The sequence below is a fragment of the Phaseolus vulgaris genome, chromosome 7 (genome assembly GCF_000499845.2).
Source record: "Phaseolus vulgaris cultivar G19833 chromosome 7, P. vulgaris v2.0, whole genome shotgun sequence".
NCBI lineage: Eukaryota > Viridiplantae > Streptophyta > Magnoliopsida > Fabales > Fabaceae > Phaseolus > Phaseolus vulgaris.
Genome location: NC_023753.2, coordinates 20,846,387 through 20,869,027, shown reverse-complemented (window position 1 = coordinate 20,869,027; position 22,641 = coordinate 20,846,387). Strand labels below are relative to the sequence as shown.

Here is a 22,641-nt window from a genome sequence, read left to right as displayed (position 1 = left end):
AAAACAATGACAAAGAAAAATTGAGTGCAATCACATTTAAAATTTCAAATTACTAAAGAGGATTCTAATTATATGGCAAATTGTTTTCATACTTGGAATTTAATCCTTCTTGCTTTTACAATTTCTAAGGATATTAAACCTTCATAGTTAAAGTTTAAATAAGTGCATTTGAGTCTTCATAAGTGGTTTTTTTTGTTTTCCTTGTTAAAAAATTTGTCATCCTCTAATTTATAAATTGGTTTAACTTTCTTTTATTTAGAAAAACATCATTTTACCTGGGATCTCAAGTCCCTTTTATAGTTTACCTCTTGTAACAACTTTCTATCACGAGAATATAATCTTAACTGAAAGCATACTCAACAGGAAAATATTTTGTTCAAAGGTACACTCTCTTGGCGTTGCAACATAACAGAATCTTTCCTCCAGGGAGTGCATAAAATAATAACAGAATAACCACCAGGGTACCAACTCATGTACTAGCATCAGGGGTCCAGCAATGTAGTCAAACTCGTAACTCGTACGAGGATCGGGAAGGAGCTAAAAGATCGTAACTCGACTCGTAAGAATTACTAACATATGAAAAATAATATTTAATACATAACACAACTGGAAACAGTTTCATAAATCATAAATTGTTCATACAGAAAACAACTAAGTTCACAAATATCTAATACAATTAAACTATCCAAGGAAATCCTTCATATACATATTGATTGAAGGATAATCATCATTCTCTTCTACAAGATCTTCATTTTCATTAATGTTATCTATGCCATGACCTTCATCATCCGCAGCAATTGGAGGAACCTCCAAATCATCCATAGGTTCAACTTCTCCAACTTCATCCAAATCATCCATAAGTTCAACATCATTTGCTTCATTATCTTCCACTGTCCATTCTTCATCAGAGGCAAGCTCATCAATGTTGTAGTTTTTTGTGTTCCTAACATCCTTCTTCTTCATCAATCTTGAATTAGTCATCACAAAGACTACATCATTCATGGTCTTTTGGTGTAAACGGTTTCTTTTTTTCGTGTGGACCTAAATAATTATAACATCATAAATTTATCCCTTTATAAATTCTAATTATAAAATGAACTCATAAATTTAAATGCTTACCCTTTCAAATGCACTCCAATTGCGCTCACACTCGGATGAACTACAAGTCAAACCCAAAACTCTAACTGCAAATCTTTGTAGTTCCGGAAGTGCATCACCATATTGTTCCCACCACTGTGCTGGAGTTTTTGTTTTGAGTGCACGTTGAGCTATTTCACTACCCAAAAATTCAGATTTCCTCTTGAATGTCCACTACAAGAAATTCGCTCATTACCCGCGGATAATTACATACGGATAGAAATCCGTATGTAATATATGAGATACATACGAATTTTACATACGGATATAATTCCGTATGTAAAGTTGTGTTACATACGGATTTTTCCGTATGTAACAATATGTAATGGTGGCGCGCAAAAAGGGATATTTTTTTAGATGGATCCGTATGTAAGCAGAAGTGTATCCGTATGTAAATAACAATGTGTATTACATACGAAACTAATATACAGATGTTTTAAGTTTAAAAAAAAATCAAAATGGTAATGTATGTGTGGTTTTGTATATGCACGAGAGTTCTCATTGCTATCAGACTTGTGTGAACCCGAATGCATGCTTTCGTAAGGTGAAAGGTAACCCAACCTAACTTTCAATTTTCAAGCTTGAATTTGAGCTTGAATCTCCAATTTCGTAAGACCCCCAATTTTCGCAAACCACCCGTTTCAAAAACCCTAGGTTGCTTAATATGAGGCTCGTTGCGGTTTGAATGTTTTGAATTTGGTAACATTTTGCTTCATTTGTATTTTCCCTTTCTTAAAATTTGGCAGCTCTTGTTTATAATGGTGTGTTCATATGCTTTGAAATTCGTAGGTTGTTGTTCCTCCTTTTTTTCTCGTGGGTTCAATTTCTTCATTCGTGGTTGGTATATTATTGTATTTCTTGTTTCCTCCTACCATTTAAGGTTGAATTTCTCCTTTCACCGATTTGTTGTTGTGCACAGAGTTTGAACCTTGGAAGGGCTTGGTCGTGACATGAGGTAGTGAAGGGGAGAAAAGCTTCGAATCTTGTAAGGGCTTGGAAGCTCGAACCTGGTTTTCTTTTTATTTTGAGGTTCTATTCTACACTAGAACCTAGTTTATATTTTAGGGTTTATTCTGCACCTGCATTCTTTCTTTTAATTGATGTGGATGTTTGATTTTGCTTGTTTTAATTGATGTGGATGTTTGATTTTGCTTGTTTGAATTTATGTACTTTTTACAGTCAGTGCTTTGTGGTCTTATAATATAAAACAATGATGAATATCCATTGGAATTTGGAGGATGTTGCCTAAATATAAAACTGAATAGGCAAATGACTTAGAATGCCATGTGCCGATCTTGATAACCTATCACTGCACCGGTTCATGGATACCTGAAATATGAGGCTCTCCACTTCCCGGATATAGAGATCAATTGTCATCCATCTAGATAGAAGTGAAACATCTTTTGTAACCTGAGTATCAAAAAGAAAAACAGTTAGAGAGAAACTATTAAATCTGTCAACATTTACAGGATTAAAGCAAATTGGTAAGATAATTAAGTTCTTGATCTTATTCTACAAATTACATGTTATGATAAAGCATAACAGAGATTGGTGTAAGGGTCAACCATTCCTGCATTTGGATTGAACAGCACGTAGTTCAAAGAAATCCCATTAGGACTATCCTTGTAAGCAAAGTAGGGGTAGGCACAATTATTTCAATGTTTGAGTTTGCAAAGGAACTCAAAATCTGAGGATTAGTATCATAGATTCTTGTGTTTTGTGAGGTTAAGGGTGCTCAACAATTCAAGGACTTTGTCTGCTGGTGGCAAATTGTTAGCCACTTGAGCATAGCTGATTCCAAAAGACTCAACACCTTGAAAAAGTCCAATACTTGTGATGGTACAAGTCATTAGCTAAGTATGATAATCAGAAATACATAAAGGGTAGGAGGCAAAAACAAAAAGTTGTATAGAAAAACAGAAGAAACAGGTTATTTGTATAAATAGGCTATGGCTAAAATATAGGTCCAACACTTTTAATTACTCCTTTGCAGATTGGATTCTTAACCTGGTGATTTGTATAAATAGCATCAAGTAAGAAGGAGTGAGCAGTAGAGGGACAGGTGAGGTTCATAGGGTCTGTAGTGAACCAATATAAGGGTAAGAGGGGCTCAGAGTGCAGGACTGAGATGCAGAGGTCACAAAGCTGGAGTTGATTGGGTCTGCCTAAGTCTGGTAGGTTTAAAAAAGGTGCAGGCTGTTTTAGTAGTTTGCAATATATATGGAAGTAAAACAGGTGCAGGTGCAGGAACAACAAAAGTTGTGCCAGAGCTGAGGAAGAGTCCAAAGGAGAGCAAGGAGTAAATGCTGGTGGGAAGGGTAACAACAGGTTTAGTACGGTGAAGGCAGGTTTGTCTTAGTTCACATACACTGGTAGTTTGGTTGGTGCTGTTGCAAGATCTGATAAGGATGATTTGGTTGGTGCTTGGTTGGTAGAATCAGATAGATTATTGAGTGCTTAGATGAGCAGGTTGCTGGAATTAAATCGGAAGAAGGGTGCAGGCTTGGGGGTGTTTTAGGGGCCTCTAATCAAAGCAGATATGGTTATTGTGATAAAGAGAGATGATGCTTCTAGTAAGAGGCAATCTAGAGCAACAACTTGGCTTAAATGTGGTAGGAAACCAGTTTGGTGTGCTGTAGCTTTAATCATGGAGCTGCTGGTTTTTTGTTGCCCTGTATGGGCTAGGGGTTTGAAGGATAATGGAGTTGTTGGAGTCATAGGTAGCTAGGCAGCTACTACTTTCCTATGCTTCATAATCTGAGTTTTATGCATTTTACTCCTATTCTGCTCAGTATACAATCACCTATCCGTGTAAATCTATCATTTTCATAACAAAAGCATACATGGTGTACCTTATTTCATTGTATATTGATACAACTCCAACAGTACCAAGCATACACATTCATCAGGAAAGCCAAGAGTAATTGGTCCACATGTTTCAGTCAAACCTGGATTAACCATTATGTCAATTTGTACTTTGTACATGCTGTGTCATGTCATCTTAACAAAAATATTTTTAAATTGTCACTAGGTTTGTTACTTTCATTGAATTGAGTTTGTATAAACTCTTACTGCCCATGTGTCTACAACTTTACCACCATAGGTCAGACCTATAAACATAACCACATGTAAGAGTACTGAGAACCTGTACTTCAACTAAAGCTTGCAACCTTGAAAAGTAAAAGCAACCTAAAATACACTCTGGTGCAGTGAAAACAGGACTGCCAAGTGATTCACGAAGGTCATCCTTATTATCCTGCAAAATGAAACTCTACATTAACTTCCAATATTTCCTTATCTTCTCTTCCAAATCATATTCTGATCGCTGGTATCAATAAAGAGAGAAACTTCTCAGTTTTATATAATTACAAAGAATACACCATTCAATAAAATTATGAAACAGAACTAGTTTTTAAAACTTTTAACAACTTCCACCACAACCAAAGTAGGAAAAAGGACATCCCAACACTTGCTTTATATAAAAATTATGCTTTCTAATAGAAAGATAATGTAGGCATGACTTTTTATCGGTTTATGGTGAACCTGTTTTAGGATTTATACTGATCATGTGATAGTATAAAACTGTTATAGTTTATACATGAAACTCTTAAAACTGTCTTTTTATCACTATGTATAGTTGCTAAATTTGATGATATTGTTGTTTATTCTTTTAATTTTTCAGGGTGGTGACTGAATTGTGGGAGCAGCAGCACAAGGGGCAGTGAATGCAACAGAGGCAGTGGAGGTTCTAGGATAACTCTTATGTGGAAGTAAAAGGCTGTTTTTGTAGTCATTAAAAGGTTAGATTTCGGTCACTTCAAATTTGTTTTGTTGCATTGATTTGTAATACTAGAAATTTACTATATTTCCGTTAAGGACAAATAAATCAAAGAAATTTCTACTACCTATTGACACTTAGTTTGTATCCTTTTCATATGGCAGAGCAATTTTGCCAAAGTAGGAGTTAAGTTAGTTAGGTGTGTGTTACGCAAAATAGTACTCAACTTAGAAGAGTACGCTTGACAACAATGTTTTTGTCAAGTCTTGGCTACAATGTAACAAATGCATAGTCTCTTGTGGATGACTTATCAAAATTTGGATGAATAAATAAATAAGCATAAATATTAGCCAAATTTGGATGACTTATGAAAATCCATATATTAGCCAATAAGTAATCTGCAAATACAATTTATAACAATATTTTCAGTCTTCCAAGGCTTGTCTTAAAAATTGGTTGACTTTTCGTGAATTGCTTCATCAACAGAACATGGATCAATTTCCATCAAATCGTGGATGGATGTATGATAGGTGTCATAGAGGAAGATGTGCTTTGAAAGAGTCTTTTATATTGGGAGTTGAAGAGTTTATAACCAAAGCTTGCCAACAAGAATGTTATCAGAATGATGGGGGAATACGATGTCCGTGTAGTAAGTGTGATTTTACAAGAATTTTGGAGGAAAGAGTTGTGAAGGTTCACCTCTACAAACATGGTTTCAAATCTAATTATTGGATTTGGACTGATCATGGTGAAGACATGGTACAAGGTGACTTGTATAATAACGATAATTGTATAACTTTGGGAATGGATGGTGCACAGAACCAGGCAGAAGATGACCAATTTATGTGGATGGAAGAAATGGTGTATGATGCTCTTAGGCAACAAGAGTCAGTCCAGGCACCAAATGTAGATAACATGGAAGAGCCTCCAAACGAAGAAAGTCAAAGATTTTATAAGCTTTTGTTGGATGCGAATACGCCATTGTATGAAGGGGCATCAGAGTCCAAATTATCAATGTGTGTCAGACTATTAGCTTGCAAATCCAATTGGAATATTCCTGACCAATGCTTAGAGTTTATTTCAAAAATGCTTTTGGATGCAACACCCACCAAAACAAGTTTTCCTAAAAGTTATTATAGTGCAAAAAGGCTAGTGTCGAAGTTGGGATTACAGGCTAAGAGGATTGATTGTTGTGTGGATGGTTGCATGCTCTTCTATGATAACGAATACGATAAAAATGATGGAGCGTTGCTTGAATGCAAATTTTGTCATAAGCCAAGGTACCATCATCAGAACACCGGATCAAGTAACAAAAAACCAGTTCCTGTAAAGGCAATGTTCTATTTGCCAATAATTCCAAGGTTGCAAAGAATGTATGCTTCAACACAAACTGCGGGAGAAATGACATGGCACTATCATAACAAAAGCACTAATGGTATATTGCGTCATCCATGTGATGGCGAGGCTTGGAAACACTTTGATAGAGTATATCCCGATTTTTCTATGGAGGCACGCAATGTGCGACTAGGTTTATGCTCTGATGGTTTTAATCCATATGTGCAAGCATCAAATGCACCCTATTCATGTTGGCCAATAATTGTGACTCCGTATAATCTACCTCCCGAAATGTGCATGTCTAAACCTTATATGTTTTTGAGTTGTCTCATACCGGGCCCATTCAATCCAAAGGCTGGTATTGATGTATTTTTACAGCCCTTGATAGACGACTTGAAGAAATTGTGGAGTGGTGTCCCAACATACGATATTTCGAGGAAAGAAAACTTCATGATGAGGGCAACGTTAATGTGGACGATTAATGATTTTCCTGCTTACGGTATGTTGTCTGGCTGGGGAACTCATGGTAAATTGGCATGCCCGCATTGCATGGAGCATTCAAAGGCATTTAGATTACATCATGGGGGCAAAAATTCTTGGTTTGACTCGCATCGTAGATTTTTACCAAATGATCACGCATTTAGGAGGAACAAGAATGCATTCAAGAAGGGGGAAGTTGACATGGATCCTCTACCACCTATGTTGACACCTACACAAGTTTGGAATAGAGTCAAGACTTATCCTAAAGTAACTGAAGGTGGTGGTGTGCAAAGAATACATGGTTACGGGGAGTGGCATAACTGGACAAAAAGAAGCATCTTTTGGGATCTTCCATACTGGAAAGACAATATATTAAGACATAATCTTGATGTTATGCATATTGAAATTTTTTTTTTGGATAACATCTTTAACACTGTCATGAATGTGAGTGGGAAGACAAAGGACAATGACAAAGCACGAATGGACTTAAGTTTGTATTGTAGGCGAAGAGACTTGGAACTGAAGTCACATCCTAATGGAAAAATGTTCAAGCCAAAAGCAAATTACACACTTGCAACCAAGGAAATTAAACATGTGTGTCAATGGTTAAAAGATCTTAGGATGCCTGATGGATATTCTTCGAACTTGGCTAGATGTGCTGATGTGAACAAGGGAAGGGTGTTTGGGATGAAAAGCCATGATTGTCATGTATTCATGGAATGCCTACTTCCCATAGCATTTAGTTCGTTACCAACTCATGTTCTAAATCCCATTATTGAAGTAAGTCATTTTTTCAAAGATTTGTGTTCTACAACACTAAAAGAGAATGACCTTACTAGGATGGAACAAAACATTCCAATAATTCTTTGTAAATTGGAAAGAATATTTCCCCCGACATTTTTTGATTCTATGGAACATCTCCCTGTCCATCTAGCATATGAAGCCAAACATGGTGGCCCTGTCCATTATAGGTGGATGTACCCATTTGAAAGGTAATAATAACAGTTATTACTCTTTATTTAATGTCAAGTATAATTATCAATCATAACATATTTCTTTGATTATAGATTCATGGGATATGCTAAACGATCTGTGAAGAATAAGGCTAGGGTAGAAGGATCTATTTGCGCATCTTATTTGCATCGTGAGACAACTCATTTTTGTTCAGCTTGTATAGATTCTGATGATGTAGAAGTTGAAGGGCCATATCAAGTTGATGAAATGTCACATGTTAATGAAGTGATTGAAGTTGAACAAGTTTCAGGATTAAGAGATTTAGAGGTTGAGCTTGAAGAAGTGGACATAAACAATCTATCATCATTTGAACATGAGATAGATGAAGAAACAAATGAATGGGAAGAGGACAATGAGGACGGAGAAAGTGAAGACGAATATGGAGATGACTTTGACATCTCTACCTCTGAATAGACTTAGGCAACCAGTGTTAACAAATAATATGTATTGTAGGAACTACTGTGTACTGTTGTTGTTAACATACTGTTTATTGCTCTAGTTAATCTGATGTCATACTCTTGGGTTATGTTTGATGATTAAATTTTTGCATGTTTATTTCAATTTTTTTATTAAACTATATTCAATATATTTTTTCTCAATTCATAAACTTATATTACCTTCATTATCATTTCATGCCATATATATAGATGTCATCAGGAGGTTCTGATCAACCATCACCGAGTAACAACAAAAGGGGAAAAAACCTTATGTGATAAAATTGTTATCACGATTTAACAATCAAAATCCATCATCCAGTCAACCCAATACACCTATTCCTTCTGCAGCTCATGGATCGACCCCACCAGTAGCAAATGCTACCCAATCCACCCCACCAGTAGCAGAGGCTATTGCATCAACACCATCTCCACGTGTTGGTTCTAATGCATCAACCCTAAACCCAGATATTACACCATCTCCACATACAAATCTAGGAGGGACGCATTCAAATTTTGCAGGCAATAACTTAGAGGACGAGGTCCTCTCAGCTGGTGATCGCCCTCTGATTCAGCCTATTGGGGGAGGGTAAGAATATAATAAATTTCAATTTATATAATTTACTATTATTCTTATACTTTGTTTTGGTATTTAGGTTTTATCCATAAAAAATTGCATCCAAGGCCATCACTGCCACCATTAAGCAACAATTTAGTGAGCCATGGCTAACATGGGGGGTAATCCCAAAGGCTGACCGAGATATATTTTTTCAACGTTTTAAGGTACTTGTTTTTTATTCCTTTAAAAAATGCTTATAATTTACAATTTGGATTGATGATTGTTGTTTTGCAGAGGAAGGTCACATGGAGGGTTGAAGATGAGGACAAAGTTAACAAAAATTTCCATACGAAGGCTTCTCACAGTCTTTCACAAATGTTTAAAGTGTCTCGCCAAGAAGGAAAACGACCAGAATGGATTGGGAATAATGTTTGGAACAGCCTCTTGGAACAGTGGAACATGCCTCTGTATCGATCCAAATGCAATACAGCTAAAAAAATCGTTTGTTTGAAAAAGGTGGATGTCTGCACACCGGAGGATCCATTAGCGTGCATGAACACGCTATTCGTTTGGTATGACTTCCATATAAAATTTTGTACTAATTTATGATTAATTATTACCTCATTAATTTATAAAATGTTTTCTTTATAGACACAGGAGCTTGGCCGCACGGTCCATGTTGATGAAGTGTTTCAACAAACACATATACGGAAGAGCACTGAAGATTTTGTAGATGATAGATCGAGACGGACACATGTTAGTTTTTTTATCAAAACTTTTTTAATTTTTTTTCATGTACATTAATTACTATGATAACAAATATTTTTCATTTTAATAGGAAGATTTTCAAAGTAGATTTTCTCGAGCAGTCTCTGAGTCACAATCTACGGCTGCCTCAATAACTACTCCATTAGATGCTGCCGAGAAGGAAAGATTAAGAAACAGTTGTTGGTTACAATCTATAGGTGGAAGGTACAAGGGACGAGTATATGGGGTTGGACATGTCGATGATGACAAAGACTGTATTGATCGCTACCTACAAGAAACACAAGCATCTTCTAGTAATAACAAAGCTGATGCAGGAGAAATGTTGAACTTAAGCAGCAGATTCAAGACATGAAAGCTCAATTTCAATCCTTCCAAAATTTTATGCTGCAATATCTACCACCTGAAGCAGTAGCAGTGACACAAAATATTTTTCAACAGCCAAATATCCCGCAACCAACTCAACAAAATCAGATACAAGACAATGATGAAGTACAACATCATAGTAATCATAATGAACATGATAGTAATCATGAAGAACAACAAAATTCACCTGGTCAAGATTATAATAATTATTAGCTTCTTTAAAACTTTTGTAATGATTTGAATTTTCTTTTATTAGATGCTTTTTTATGTTTTAATGAATACATTTGGATATTTTGAACATTTAGAAATAGGATTGTATTTATGAACAGGTCTGAATGTTGATGGATATTGGATATTTTAAACATTCGGAAATATTTATGGGCAGTTCTGAATGTTTGATTGATATTGCTTTTGAATGAATTCTGAAAACTGGAATTGCTTCTGATAATGCAGGTTCTGAACAGATTTCCAGTGCTTTCAATTACACGAAATACTGACCCCTGTTACATACGGATTTATCCGTATGTAATCTCCTCCCCTGTTACATACGGATTTATCCGTATGTAATCTCCTCCCCTATTACATACGGATAAATCCGTATGTAATTACATATGGATTTTACATACAGATTTATCCGTATGTAATTAGATACAGATTTGAAATCCGTATGTAACAGTTACCTACGACGGTTTTACATACGGATTTTCGTCCGTATGTAATCATGTTTTACATACGGATTTCTTGCATTACATACGGATTTTGACCGTATGTAAATGCAGTTTTTCTTGTAGTGGTCTCCTCCCATCCTTTCTAAACATTCATACATTCCCCGTTTCACCTCATAATCAACTTTAAAATCCGGATGATAATGCAATATGGGATTTAGATAATAGCCTGCACCGTGTAAATGACCTATGCAATTGGTTGTCCCATCTTTGATCAATGATTTCCCAAAGTGGAGTGTAACTAAGTAAGATAAAAGTAAATAAATAAATATAGAAACAAAGTTTATATTTCTAAGAAAGATTAGGAATGAAATAAAATTGAAAGGTAATTAGTTATTTACCTTTTACTAACTCCATTGAAGAGACTTTGTATCTTCTCTTTAGCAAGGTCCATCTCTTCATAAATAGAACCCATGGCTGGTTTTTCATCAGAATCCACCATGCGCAACACCTTAATTAGGGGAAGAGCACCCCTCAAACAATTCAAAATATTTGACCAGAATCCCTTATTCAATACCAAATTTTCAACAAGCCTTCCATCTCTAGTCTTTACGCACTGACTAGATTACCACTCCTTAGATGTAAACATCCTAATAAGTGATTTCTTATTCTCATTTAAACATCCCAAAGTTAAACAAGAAGTGCCAAAACGAGTATTAGCCGGTCTTATTAAATCTATCCCTTCAGTATGTTTGAGCAACAAGCAAATAAGACTAGTTCTTGAATAGATGTAGGTTGTGATTTTCTTACCATTGGATATGGTCTCCCGATGGAGTGGTATTTTCTTCTCAAAATCTTCCAACATTAAGTCAATGCAATGTGCTGCGCATGATGTCTAATACAATTTTTTTCTCTTTTGCATTAAGAGATCCCCAACTGCTTTGTAATTTGCTGCATTATCAATTACAGTCTGCATTACATTACCTTCCCCAACCTCTTCAACAACATCATCCATCATCTTGAAAATTTTGTCAGTTGTCTTAGATATGTCAGAAGCATCAATTGACTTCAAAAAAACAGTCCCCTTTGGACAATTTACAAGAAAATTAAGTATGGTTTTTCTCTTCCTATCAGTCCACCCATCTGTCATTATTGTGGAACCATGTTTTTTCCAACATAATCTATGTTCTTCCAATATTTGATTGGTTTTTTCAATCTGTAGCTTCAAATATTTCACCCAAATTAAGTATGGTTTTTTCAATCAGCGTGGCCTTACACTCCTCTTCTGCATACATGCAACCTAACCTTTACGTGCCCTAGCACACATGGGCTTAGATTTAAAAGAATTTTTTTTACTTGAACTACCTATGCGCACTAAGCGCACCCTTAGGTCCATAACTACCCCTCTCTAACCGTTTAGGCCTTATGTATGAAGGGTTATACAAAAAAGGGACTAACATAATCATATGGCCCGCCAACTTGGCCCAAGAGCCGAGCTGACCTGTCTATGGCAAGTGTTGAGGTCTGACCATCGAGTGCTGAGCTCTGAGGGCTATGGTCCAGTACAGTAGGAATCGTTGTTTTATTTGTGTATTAAGTATTGAATCTTATGTTGTAACATAAATTCACTAATTTCACTAATAGTCTAGGTCACATAGACTAAGACATCAAATGGTGAGCAGCTAATGAGGGAGCTCATTACATATCGTGATCTGCTATAGACACACGATATTTGATGTATTGAACTTACCTTCATCCTTTCTCTAGGTTCTCTTGTAAATCTAAATCTTGAGTATTGAATCAAATGTTAGTCTCTGGTAGGGGCTACTTAGTACGAGTATTCCAGAAGACATTAATTGATATTTCCCTTGTTGAATATCCTTGATGTATAGATTCATGTGTAGTTTATATGGTTGTTGTATATTGCGTTTGAATGAAATTAGATTATTGTGGTTGGTACATGGATATTTGTATGTTTATATTTGATTGAGAAAGAAATTGGATTATTTATGAATTACTAATTGTTTCTTTATATATTTTATGTTATAAATTTATTTCAATAGTTTATCCTTGTATGTTTTGTTTATATTATGAATTACGATGACTATAATATGTACACGAACATGTATATGTACAAGTGTAGGAGTGATATCGGAAAAGAATAAATATTTTTAACCTCTGTTTTTAAATATTTGTATTTTTACATATAATATGTGAATGAATAAGTGTATTTTAAATTACTATAAGTTTTGTACATATCCTTTAATAGATTTATAGTATAATGTGAATGATATTTTTGGAGTGTTGCATGTCTTTACTCTTTAAGACCTCCTTAATGTTACTTCTTGTGGTTCATTTACACTGGGTTCATTTTGAATCACGGGCTCGTCATTATGTTGTTTTTCTTCATTTTCATTTCTCACAACAATTAGAGGAACATTCACTTTATTTCCAAATCCATAAGTTAAAGAAACATGTACTCTACTTTAATTTCCACATGTCGTGGAATTGGACTCAATGAACCTTGCATTTTCCGTTTCAACAATTCTCATACTATGATTAGGACAATAAAACATATACCTATTTGAATTTTTTAGATAACCAATGAAATATCCACTGATTATTTCCGCCTAGCAACCCCAAACATGCAGGTAATTTATACTAGGTGTCTTTCCAATCCACAATTTAGAAGGTGTCTTAGGAACTACCTTACTAGAAACATTGTTACAAATCAATGGCAGTGTTTTAGGTATATATCTATAAAAACATTGATAAAGAAGAATTAACTAACGTACTCATAGCCATAACCATTAATGTTCTATTACACCTTTTTTATACACCCATTTTGTTGTGGTGTTCCTAAAATTGTGCATTACTCATCAGCTCTAAAATTGTGCAATTTTTGAGATGTCGGAGGTATCTAATGAATAGAAAAACATAGTTCCTTTAGGGCTATTCATAAAAAATTACAAATTGAACGTTTTTTCTTATTTGTCCATCCATCAGACATAATGGTACAACCTGTCCTCTTCTGATTTGAGTTGATTTTAGGATTGTTCATTTAGCTGTCACTTTAGATTTATGATTGAGATTGTTAGACAATTAAGAGTGAAAACCTAAGGAAAATCCCCACAGGACATTAACTTAACCAAGTGGTTAAGTAGATGTGAAGGTTCATTTCACAAAGGCAAAAGGAAAATACAATTATATGGTGAAGATGATGACAAGATATGGTGCGAAATTACAAAAGGAAAACAAGAGCAACATGTAAAAACTGAATAGACATAAGGAAGCAAAATAAGGACATAGTTTATGAATAGAATAGAAATGATAATGGAATAGAAAAGATGAAGGAAGAGGAAGCTTATGAGAAAATGGAATTGAGAATGGTTGCACACCACTTGGATGGTGAGATGACTCCAAGATAAGTGAATGATGCTGCCACTTGAGAGCTCTCAAAACTCATAAGATAAGACTAATACTAAGAGGACAAGCCTCACTAATTATCTCACACAAAATGTGCAGAGTAACTTTTCTCTATTTCATTCAACTTGTAAAATACACTAGGTAGGCCTCCTATTTATAGGTGAAGGAGCCTTGGAGAACAAGCTAAAGGAGTAGGATAGGCAAAGGGAAAAAATGGGTAGTCTTAGGGTTTGACTAAGTCAATCCCGCATCCCGAGCTTGTCCTTCTAGAAACTAGGTCAAAATGTCTTCAAATGGGCTAGGAACAAGCTAAAATGCTACCCACACCCCTATTATCCTAAAGGTACCTTATTCCAGCCTATATTTTCTATTTTGACCCCCAAAGTGAGCCCAAATATTTACAACATTTTTGTAATCATTTAAAAAGACTAGCAGGAAGAACTTTAGGTGCTCTAGTTTATAGCTTCTTCTTCTGTTGATGCTTTCTCGAGGTTTGGTGGAGCTCGACTTTGTATATTGAGATGACTGACCCTTTTGGAAAGTTTTTGTTGTGTCCTTAGTCATCTATCGGTTTGCATCATCTTCCATTCATCCTTGTACTCTTAAAGTTGTAGATCAGTTTTGTCCATTCCTTGTCTCAAAAGTTTCTCTCTAATACCATGATATGATGGAGGTTTATAGCCAACTCCATATCTATCAATCATGTCACACATTTTTGCAAAAACTGGATTTCTTATAACATTGAACAAAATGACATTGGTGTAGAAAAATTTTCAACTTGAGCATTAACTTTTTCTCTATTGTACATTTGATTTAGAGCAGTTTGAACACCATCGATAGATTTATTTTTAAACATCTTACTACTGCAAGCACTTTGTTCACTCTCTTCTCCACCATATTTTTTCAAAACTATTCAACCTTATTTTCTTCATTGAGGCATCTTTAGCTTCTAACATAACTTTCAACATTAAAACTTTGATTTCTTCTGGTACTAATACACAAGATTCAAAGTCATATATAGTACCAACAAGATATTGTTTGAATATGAAAATGCCTCCATAAAATGTCGTTAATAATAATTCCATTTCACATTTTTTTTTGTTCCCTGAAACATCATTTCCATGCTTCCATCCAATATTTTTTCTATTTCTCGCAACTTCTAAATGGAAGTGCTGAAACATGAAAAAAATAAATAAATAAAATTAATCTAAACCCAATTTTAATTATGCCACCCTCTAAATAAAAAAAAATATATGCAATATGCCACACTAAAAAGAACCAAAACCCAACTTAAAAATATTTTTTATAATATAATACATAATAAACCCCAACTTAATCTGCACTCTCGTAACCCTAATCAAACATTTCCCCCAATCACCTGAAACCCACATGCACAGTTTCAACATCGTGAACTAGAGCGTCTACCTGAAAATGAAGAAGAATGAGACCATGACAATGAGGCACGATGTGGCGAGACAAGGTGTGGTGCAACAAGACAAGGTGCAATGAGATTTCGATGCAATCCAAGGAGAAGCGAGACAACAACACAATCTGAGGAAAAGCGAGACCATGAGGCAATGACAGCGAGCACATCGACGACGAGGTACTACGACGACGATGAACCTATCGAAAAACAAATGCAAGACAACTCTAGGTGTCAAACAAACCCTAAATCCTAATATTAAGTGAAACGAACATCTCTGGGTCGTTTTTGACTTTTTTTTCAGAACTTATTGAATCGACCTCCAATTCCCGAGTTTACACTGAGTTCACAGAGTCTGTCCGAGTCCAATCTGAGTCTGCCAAGAAAAGGGTTTACTCACAAGTTCACTCGTCACCCACTAGTGAACTCTTAGACTCGAACGAGTTTACGAGTGAACTCGCGGGTTTTGATAACATAGTAACATCAAACATAAAAAACAAAATTAAATTCCAAGATAAACTAGGTACGTTTTCAATAAATCTAAATGAAATCTAGTGTCAAGGATTAAATGAAAAGTCTTGATTGCTTTTGTAAGATCATGGGCCTAACCTGATGGTTGGTCATTTATGGGTCGTTTCTCGACCTGTGTAACTAACGTTATGAGGGAGCACAAGTCAAGGGATCTCAATCAATTAACCTTAATCACTCAATTAAGACACAATCATGACTAAAGACCGAGAGGTTATAACTCGGTCTATATATACCAGATTACGCTCTACATAAAGGATCATTTAATAAACAACACAGAGGGTAATTTTAACTCGTATTTACACTATACTCATTATATTCTTACTGACTTGAGCATCGGAGTATCTTTTGCAGGTGGAGCCCCCTCGGAGTTTAACCGATCTCAACTACATGCTCTAGGTTTAAGATTGCCAATACTTTTATCTAGAACAACTTCCATTGAAGCTTTCACTTTATTCTCCATGAAGATAAATTTTTTATTTGACTTTATAATTTTGATCGTAAAAACTCTCAGCATCGTATTAGAAATATAAATCATACATCCACAATTAATTAAAGATATATATTATAACAATTTTCAATGTTGTTTATATCTCTTACCTATTTTGTTTTATAAAATTATGAATCTAAATTCAAAATTGGAAATAAATGGAAAAAAAAGCCAAGAACTCCAATGAGTAAAATAGTTTAAAAACAATACTTTCAACAATAAAATCAAATAGTAAAAATAGAATTAATAACATTAATAATTACTAATTTCATAAGTTTTGTTACTTTTCCTAAGGATCATTATTCTAACATAATTTATTTATCAATAAATTCTATATAAAAGCATGCAAATTATAAATAAATATAATTTACAAGACTAGCATAGGAAGCAAAGATGACTTGTACCTTTTGAATTTACAATTTTTTTAATGAGTAGTGCAAGCTCTCAAAATTTGCCTTTCCAATCTCTCAAAGAAAAATGTGAGAGATATAAAAAATGGAAAGTGTGTTTTACAATTTCCTAAAAGATAAAAATTATTTTGCAGTTACATCTAATTAAAATATTATTTATAAAATTTAAAATCAAAGATATTACAATTATTAACTTTTAAGTAGACTTAATAGTTATCAAATAAAGAAAGATAAAGATGCCCAAAGAGCTTTTATAAAAAATAAATAAAGATAAAAATGTTTTGAAAAATGGATGCCAGAGAATATATCGTTTTATATATTTTTATAAATAAAATAATAAATAAATTTTTTATTTGAACTGTACACTAAAAAATAATCTAATTATTTTAATTTAAAATGTGTAAGAGAGAGAGAGAGAGAGAAAACAGAAGACTCTATAAGTGGCAGGAGAAAATAAGTAGCGATTTGTTGATCATTTAATATGTGTATTAGTATTAATAGAGTTATTTTGAAAGTGAAGATAAATAGTAGCCACAAAGTTTGAATGAATATTTTGAGAAGATGAATGGTGTTGTTTGTAATTGTGCAGGGAATGGGACAAGTGATTAGCTGTGGACAACAAATTTTGCAATAAAAGTGGGCCTCACTTGGCTAACACTTTTCCACTCCCACTTCCCTTTTTCCTACCCCTCTCTCATCATTCACCTCATCCATCAACACTATTTCTTCTTCTTTCTTCTACCCATTCATCCATTCCAATCATGCCAAAAACCTACAATCAAGGAACACAAATAAACATAATTAGTGCCATCATTGCCCTCTGCTCTTTTCCCTACTCTTTTTGCATTACTAATTCACTTCACGTTTGCATGTGCAATTTTCAGTACTACCTCAAAATCCTTTCATTTGGGTAGGTAGAAACTACACTCTACCAAATCTATATCCAATGGCTAACAAGATACTGTTCCAAAACTATGGATCTTACTGGAATGGAAGCTGAAATTAAACATATTAATAAATTACTCTTTATTCTTTCAACTACTAACCAAGTATTATTGTGACGAGTTATTTTCAGAAATAGTAAATTGGAGGTTGCCTTTTTATTTTCTCTTTTAAAGAAATTGATATTGCAACTAACATTTTAAAAAGGTAACGAGTTTACATTAAAGTTTTATAATCAAAATGTGGAAAGGTTGGCACCACGAATGTAATTAAAACTATACATTATTACATAATGAAAATCATTAAACTATAGCCTAATCATGCTTACTTTCAGTAAGTTTTAATTCCTTTAGCAATGCATAAAACTTTTATTCAACGAATTTAGTGAGCATATGATATCTGAGACAGTGATATTCGCAGCATATCCCTTTTTCATATATATAAATAATTCGAAAAAGTGTCTATATTTTATTATCAGCATTAAATGATCATAAAAGTGTACAGTGTTGTAGATAGTTTCTTGGCTTTAGATTTTTTTGATGATTAAAAATGAAAATTTTATTTATCGAGAGAAGAAAATGAGTCCTTTCAGTTGTGCAGCAGCGGCAGCAGCATAGTAGAATCCATGAAGCATTGTTTAATAAGGTGAGGGAGTGGAATAAAATGGTGGAAAAAAATAATATAAATGAATTTGGTATGTCAAGTAGGAAAGCGAAAAAAAGAAAAGAAAAAAAATGATAGAGCATGATGATATATGATGCATAGTGAGTAAGGAAAAAAAAAGGAGGAAAGGCAGTAAGTATGCAATGTATGAAGTGAATTCAATCCAAAGCATTGGGGCCAGCACAAGCCTTCAAGATGGGGCTCCAAATCCACTGCACCAGAAACTTTCTTCCGTTTCTACCGTTTAGATTGAACGTTCTCCCTTCTCCGTCTTTCATAACGGACCCGATGTAACCACCTCCACCACCCGTTCCGTACAACCCCTCGCAGAGATCTCCGATCTCGGTGGGTGCGGTGGGATCCTCTCCGGCGTACCAGGCGTTCACCAGGGGGTTGGAGGAGAGTTCTGCCAGCTCGTGCCCGATGATGCTGATCATGCCGTCCACGCCGACGTCGCCATTGGGCGGAGTCAGTTGGCCGGGGCCGCCTCCGCCCATGTAGCCGGGGACGGCAAAGGGGTAGGCGCAGAGCTCCGGGCACTGCTTGCCGGAGTTCCCAACCCAGGCGTAGGGTAGCGTGTAGCCGACTTTGGAGGGGAAGGTGAAGTAGTGGAAGCCGCAGACGGCGCGGCAGAAGTCCTCCATGGTGACGTCCTCCGCCGTGAGGATCAGGTAGATCCCGTTGCGGTGGTCGACGGGGAAGGGCTTTGCGTGGACGGCGGTGGCGATGACGTCCTGCACGGATAGGCGCGTGAGGTGCGTGCCGTGGGAGTAGTGGAGGTCGGCGTACTCGCCGGCGATGGAGACGGAACGGGAGATGTTGGCGCCGGTCTGGTCAGTGTAGAGGGAGACGGTTTGCCACCAGTCGGAGACGGAGGGAGAGGGGGAGACGCGGCGGTCGGAGGCGGAGATGGAGAGGAGGAAGTCCTTGATGAGAAGCTTCTGCGATTGGGGCCACTTGCCGTACCAAATGAGGTAGATGTTGATCGGGGAAGACAACACCGGCCCCATGTGGTATTTGAGCTTCACGAACTCCGAGGACCCCTCGAATCGCTTGGAGGAAGAGAGGGTTCGGAGGGGTGGGACCTGCGGGTTGAAGTGAGTTGGGTTTGTGTTTAGGGTTTGTGTTTGCATTTGCACATGCCCCTCTTCAATTTTTTTTGTTCTGCCATTGCACACACCAATTAGCAGGAAGAGGGAGAGGAGCAAGTTGGGGAATAATGACATGGTGATAAGTGAGAAAAAAGAGTGAAGGTGTGGTGTGTGATGGGGTGAGAGTGAATATGGTAACAAGGATATTTAAGTGGTTTTCAAGAGAGGGAGGGAACATGGGCTGGAGACAGCTGCCATGTGTGGGCGCACTTTTCTCACCAAAATCAATCATAAATATCTCTTTCAACACTCTCTCACTATTTTTATTTTTTCCACCTTTTACTAATTTACTCTCTCCTTCATAACAGTAGGGCATGTTATGTTGCTTTACTTTACTCACTAGTGTCACTTTTGTTTTGTTTCGTTTTGACTGGTTACTTTTATTTACTGCTTTACTGGCTAAGCTTGGAGTTGGGGGTGGATGGAGGATGGGGTCGCTCTGCAGAACAAAGTACGTCCTTCAAGTTGAAACTTGAAACCCTGGCCGTGATCGATGGAAAAGATTGGGAATTGGTTGGTGGGTGTGGAAAATTATGAGGTGATGGGAGTGGTGTTGGGGAAGAGGTGGGCATGTTGGGATCCTGGCAGTTGCGGACTTGCATGGTACAGGGAGACAAAGGAGTGAGTCGCCTTGAAATGCCTCAAGTGGGGTTACAACTTACAAGGTTTGTGTTTTCTTCCTGTGTTTTCACATTTTCCCCTGCCTCAGATTTACTTGTGGGAGTCTATGTTGGTGCTTAGAGTCAGGGAACTGTGTAAAGCCCAAGAACGCTTTCTGCATTTTACCCTTAACTGAAGAAGCTTTTTTGGGCTCCATCTTTAGCAGAGAACTGAGAAGCATTCCCTTTAATAACGTTAAAGCTCTTCTCGACTTCACATTCATCAGCATTGCTCAATGCTTTTGTTTTTTAAAACAAAAGTTTCAGTTCCTATGTGAAGCTATCTGCAAAACTGCTTCAACAAACCGAGCTTACCACAACTAACAAATGTTGTTTACAGTAAGTTATTTCATAATAAAATTTTAAATTAAATTCCTTAATTATGCAATAAGATTGTTCTAAATGTTTGGATGAAAAAATTGTAGGCGAAATTAACCCAATGGTTATTTAGGCTATGTTTTCACCTGTTTGTTTTCTCTTCTACCCTGAAATACTTGGACTCAGAAATATATCCGAAATTAATCTGACGTGTTAGTTTCTGATCAAGAGAAAGTAACAGGAATGACTGTGAAGTTGGTGTGAAGCTGGGCTAAGTTTTAAAGAGAAACCAAAATTTGTTTGTTTTGGTCTTTCCATGACAAGTGATGCATCCAAGGTTGCCAACTGATCCCATACATGTGTAATTTTTGCTTGTCCCTCATCTGCTGAAAGTTGTCCCTTCAGTCACGGCGTGATGCTAGTCTAAAAGAAATCATTAACTTATCTGAAGTCAGTTAGTGCAGCCCGGTGCCCACCACCATGGTGGTTCCACTTAAAATAATTAACTTCCTTCACACAGTGCATTCAGAACACACTTCTGGCCCATTTTTCTGATTTGACATGGTGATCATAATTAATGAACAAAATCCTAGTTCATCCTTTTAAACCCAAGAAAGAAGTGTCATCACTTTGTTTCTATAAATAATTTTGACATCAATTAAGTTCTCTAATCATGGAAAGTGACATCAATATCTTTCTTCGGTATAGTAGCAGCAAGATTAAGGGTATTTTTGGAAGAGTGGGACCATAGGATCCAGGGTTACAGAATTGATTTTCAATGTCTGATAAAGAAACATCAAAGATTAAATAATTTGTGAGATCTATTATATTATTTCTCACATACTTTTATTTTTATCCTTATTTATCTTTTTTTATTCAACTTATTTCTTTTATATTTTCATTTCTTATATTTCTTTCCTTAAAATCCATCACCAAATAATCTCAAAACCAAAGGGCTACATTGATGGTTAATAGTGATCAAGAAAAATAAATCGATATTAACTTTACATGATAGAGCAACTGATTGATGTAAAATTCTCTGAATAACTAAAATAGTGACACTTTGCATTTTGGGGGGGACTGAAATGGGGGTTTACACTAATTTATTTTGGCCTTTTTGAGGGGAAGCTAATAAGTTTAAGTTGCCTTGCTGGCTGTCGAGGTAAAACAAAGAAAATTATTGATTCATATTAAATGTGGTCTGAAATTATAGATCGATCTTTCTCAATCGCATCAATAGTTCCAAGCTACTTTTGGTATTGCCCAGCTATATTACAGGTCGTTGTGCTATATGGTAACTGTGCTAATAATAGCAGGGTGATTCTCTTAAAAGAAAAGTTATAAGGTAGAAATATTGCAATATTGTATACACAACTACGTAGTGGCACGGTTATATGAATTTGTAGGTCATCTTTTGATGTCTAAGGAGTGAGCATGGTAATTTTCGAAGGACAAATGTTTGCTACAGGTCTCTGTATAGACCTTGAAATGATGAAGCTTTTGGTGTGTACGTATCAAAACTTGACTCGGTGGGTTGAGGTACTATTGCCTAAGTGTCCACTCTAATATTACACCATGGGACCTTATGGTTGTGGATGGCATTTCTGGAGTTTCTGCTGCACGCTAACTTAACTACTTACGCGTTTTTCTCTGCTGCACTTATATCCGTCATTACTACGCATTGTGTAGTAAAAGCCTAAAAAAACATTTATTTGGTGAATCACTAACTTAAATCGATGTTAGGATTAATAATACTCAGATAGAAAAAATCTTAGTAGGCAAAAGTATCAAAGTAATCTATGTTAGGATTTTGACTAAAACCTTTCACTACTAATTGTCTTGTATTTCTCTATTGATTCACTAGTATGCTACATTTTTTTAAAGATCACTTATAACCAATGGATTTTGCTTCTTTAGCAAGATCTACTAAGGTCCAAGTATTATTTTTCTTAATTGAATCAATCTCAGTCCTAATAGCTTTATTCCAATGTATAGTATCTGAAGCACTAGCAGCTTCTAAAAGTTTGATCATTTTCAACTAGATAAGTGTAACAATCATCTCCAAAAGTGGTTTCCTTTCTCGGTCTTTTCCTTCTCA

The 22,641-nt window shown here is 35.8% G+C and overlaps 1 protein-coding gene and 1 pseudogene across 1 annotated transcript; both read right to left on the bottom strand.

Annotated features, from left to right (window-relative positions):
* Nucleotides 1-681: 681 nt before the first annotated feature.
* LOC137829231 (uncharacterized) lies at nt 682-14,672 on the bottom strand (annotated as a pseudogene).
* Nucleotides 14,673-18,406: 3,734 nt separating this feature from the next.
* Nucleotides 18,407-21,391, bottom strand: LOC137828390 (protein EXORDIUM-like 5). The gene has a single exon (XM_068634945.1). It carries the CDS (start codon nt 19,639-19,641, stop codon nt 18,574-18,576), a length of 1,068 nt encoding a protein of 355 aa, XP_068491046.1. The 5' UTR covers nt 19,642-21,391; the 3' UTR covers nt 18,407-18,573.
* Between the last annotated feature and the right edge of the window lie 1,250 nt (nt 21,392-22,641).